The sequence below is a fragment of the Mauremys reevesii genome, linkage group 13, assembly GCF_016161935.1.
Source record: "Mauremys reevesii isolate NIE-2019 linkage group 13, ASM1616193v1, whole genome shotgun sequence".
NCBI classification, from domain to species: Eukaryota; Metazoa; Chordata; order Testudines; family Geoemydidae; genus Mauremys; species Mauremys reevesii.
The window spans coordinates 5,774,565-5,777,552 of NC_052635.1; the positions used below are offsets into that span (position 1 = coordinate 5,774,565).

At 44.6% G+C, this 2,988-nt stretch overlaps 1 protein-coding gene across 1 annotated transcript; it reads left to right on the forward strand.

Annotated features, from left to right (window-relative positions):
• The first annotated feature begins 1,130 nt into the window (after nt 1-1,130).
• Nucleotides 1,131-2,099, forward strand: LOC120380904 (olfactory receptor 14A16-like). The gene has a single exon (XM_039498805.1). The coding sequence runs from the start codon at nt 1,131-1,133 to the stop codon at nt 2,097-2,099; it is 969 nt and encodes a 322-aa protein (XP_039354739.1).
• Nucleotides 2,100-2,988: the final 889 nt, after the last annotated feature.

Below are 2,988 nucleotides of genomic sequence, written 5' to 3' on the forward strand. Positions count from 1 at the left end.
CTCTTATCCCATGACTGCTAACTTTGTTGAAGAGCTGTCAGTGAGGGACTTTGTTGAAAGCTTCCTAACAGTTCAAGTACCCTACATCACCTGGATCATGTTACAGTAGCTACCGTGAAGTCATCTGGTCCAGAGGCTGATTTAAGTGTTGGTTTATTTACCACATTTAGTAGTTTTTGCGATTTCATATTTCAGTTCCTTCAGAACTCTTGGGTGACTACAATCTGCACCTGGAGATGTATTACTGTTTAATTTATCAATTTGTTCCAAAACCTCCTCTAATGACACCTCAATCTGGGACAGTTGTCAGAGTTGTCACCTAAAAAGAATGGCTCAGATGTGGAAATCTCCCTCACATCCTCTGCAGCAAAGACTGATGCGAAGAATTCAATTAGCGTCTCTGAAATGGCCTTGTCTTCCTTGATTGCTCCTGTTGCATCTTGACCATCCAGCAACCCACTCATTGTTTGGCAAACTTCCTGCTGCCGAAATACTTAAGCAAAATTGCTTAGCTTTTGTGTCTTTTGTTAGTTGCTTTTCACATTCTTTTCTGGCCTGCCTAATTATACTTTTATAATTTTCTTGCCACAAATCAATGTGTAAATCAGTAGTTGGCCATTTACATGGTCTTCGGGTGGAATCATTGCAGACAAGCTGCCACGTAGGAGGCTGGGTGAGTCAATGTTGAACTTCTCTGAAAAGTGGGAATCACTATTTCAGCATTGCTATCAGCATTAGCCGTGTTAGTATTTACATTTCATGCCCACATTTAGAGCCTTTTGTTTCTCACAATCGGGTACAATATTGGCTAGAAATGTTGGATTTAATGGTACTTTGTTCCAGCCTTCATACCGCATTGGCCAAATCCTCACATGGTGTAAACTGACCCATCGCCCTTAGCTTTAAAGGTGATAATCCAGTATTCACCAATGTGACAATACATCTCACTAGTGCTCTGACTCACAGGGGTAAGGAGCACTCTCAACTTCTAGTCTGTGGAAGCGACAAGAACTGTGCACCCTTGACATTCCCATCACGAGATATTACGGAGAGAGAATTAGGTCATTTTCTCTGTCACTCTAATCTTGCCCATTGCCCTTCTCCTTCCATCCACAGGCAGGACACGGTGTATGGAGAGGGAAATATCCAACCGAACCACCGTGACCGAGTTCCTTCTCCTGGGATTCTCTGACGTTCGGGAGCTGCAGATTTTGCACTTTGTGATGTTTCTGGTAGTTTATCTGGCAGCCTTGATGGGGAATCTTCTCATCATCATAGTTGTTACCTTTGACCACCACCTTCACACCCCCATGTACTTCTTCCTGATGAATTTGTCCATTCTAGACATCGGCTCCATTTCTGTCCCAGTCCCCAAATCCATGGCCAACTCCCTCATGAACACCAGGTCAATTTCTTATTCTGGATGCGTCACCCAAGTCTTTTTCTTTATGTTCTTTGCTGTAACCGAGTACTCCTTACTCACCATCATGGCATATGACCGATACATCGCCATCTGCCAACCACTCCACTATGACAGAGTGATGAACAGGAGAGCATGTGTCCAAATGGCAGCCAGTGCTTGGATGAGTGTTTTTGTCTACACTGCACTGCACACCGGGAACACCTTTGCACTATCCTTCTGTGGAGGCAACATGGTGGATCAGTTTTTCTGTGAAATCCCCCAGCTCCTCAAGCTCACCTGCTCTGACTCATACCTCCGTGAAACTGGGGCTATTGTCTTTAGTGTGTGCTTAGGCTTAGGCTGCTTTGTTTTTATAGTTGTGTCATATGTTCAGATCTTCACCACAGTGCTGAGAATCCCCTCTGAGCAAGGCCGGCATAAAGCTCTATCCACCTGCCTCCCTCACCTCACTGTGGTCTCCTTGCTCTTTTTCACTGTAGCCTTTGCCTACCTGAAACCCTCCTCCAGCTCAACGTCAGGTCTGGATCTCATTGTGGCTGTTCTCTATTCTGTGGTGCCTCCAATGGTGAATCCGATCATCTACAGCATGAGGAACAAGGAGATCAAAGCTGCCCTGAGGAAACTCATGGCGGGGAGGTTATTCACCATAAATGAACTGTCCATCTTTCGTCTTTGATTGGGATTTCTTCCTGTGTTTATTTTTAAATATAATCAAATGAAGGCATTATTGTCTCCCTGAAAACATGTTTTGAAATCTGCTTATGCAGAAAGGGGCATTTACACTGGTTAAAAATGCAGAGTCATGTCAATGGACTTATTATATATTTACAACTATATATATATAAGACCAGAATCTATCTATCTATCTATCTATTCTGTATTGCCACCCACCATCACACCATCTCAGCACCTTTCACCTAAAATGAATAGCCATAATCAAGTTCCCAGTGGACTTGATGAGGTCTCTGACCCTTTTCCTTTTGGAGGTATAAATGCTGCTTGGATACCATGGTTTTTGGTGAACTTTTTGCTTGTGTGACAGAGTGTGGTATGATGGTGTCATGTTGTGAACTTTGTTGTAGTATATGTGGAAATATTGTCAGGGTGACAGGACAAGTCTGACCTGGCTCAATGGCAGCCTATTGTGCTGCATTCCAGTCAGCTGCCCTGCCTGGGAGAGGTCTTTGACACCTCATTGAAGGAGCATCATTGAGACCCCATCAAGACTAGAGGCTGGGGTCATCGATCTTTATTGTGTCACCGCTACTTGCCACCCCCAGGGAAAATGATTTTTCTATACAAGGGGCCCACAGGGATGGAGTCAGAGATGGAACTTCACAGTTTGAACCCATGTCCAAGAGACTGGGGCCTATTTAACAGTGCGATGCCCCTTTTGAGATCGCATGGGGCCATCCATGACTACGTGTTAGTAAAGTCTTTCAGGAGCAAGATGGCAGTGGGACTCTGCCCAGCTTGAAACACGGATGAACCCTGGACTCACAGATCAGTCCGGGGAGGAGGTGTCTCAGAACTGTTTTGTTTTATAAATCTGTGTCGGTCAAGGG

Bases quoted from the DNA above. Each gene is read 5' to 3' on its own strand.
- LOC120380904 (XM_039498805.1), top strand. From the start codon at position 1,131: ATGGAGAGGGAAATATCCAACCGAACCACCGTGACCGAGTTCCTTCTC.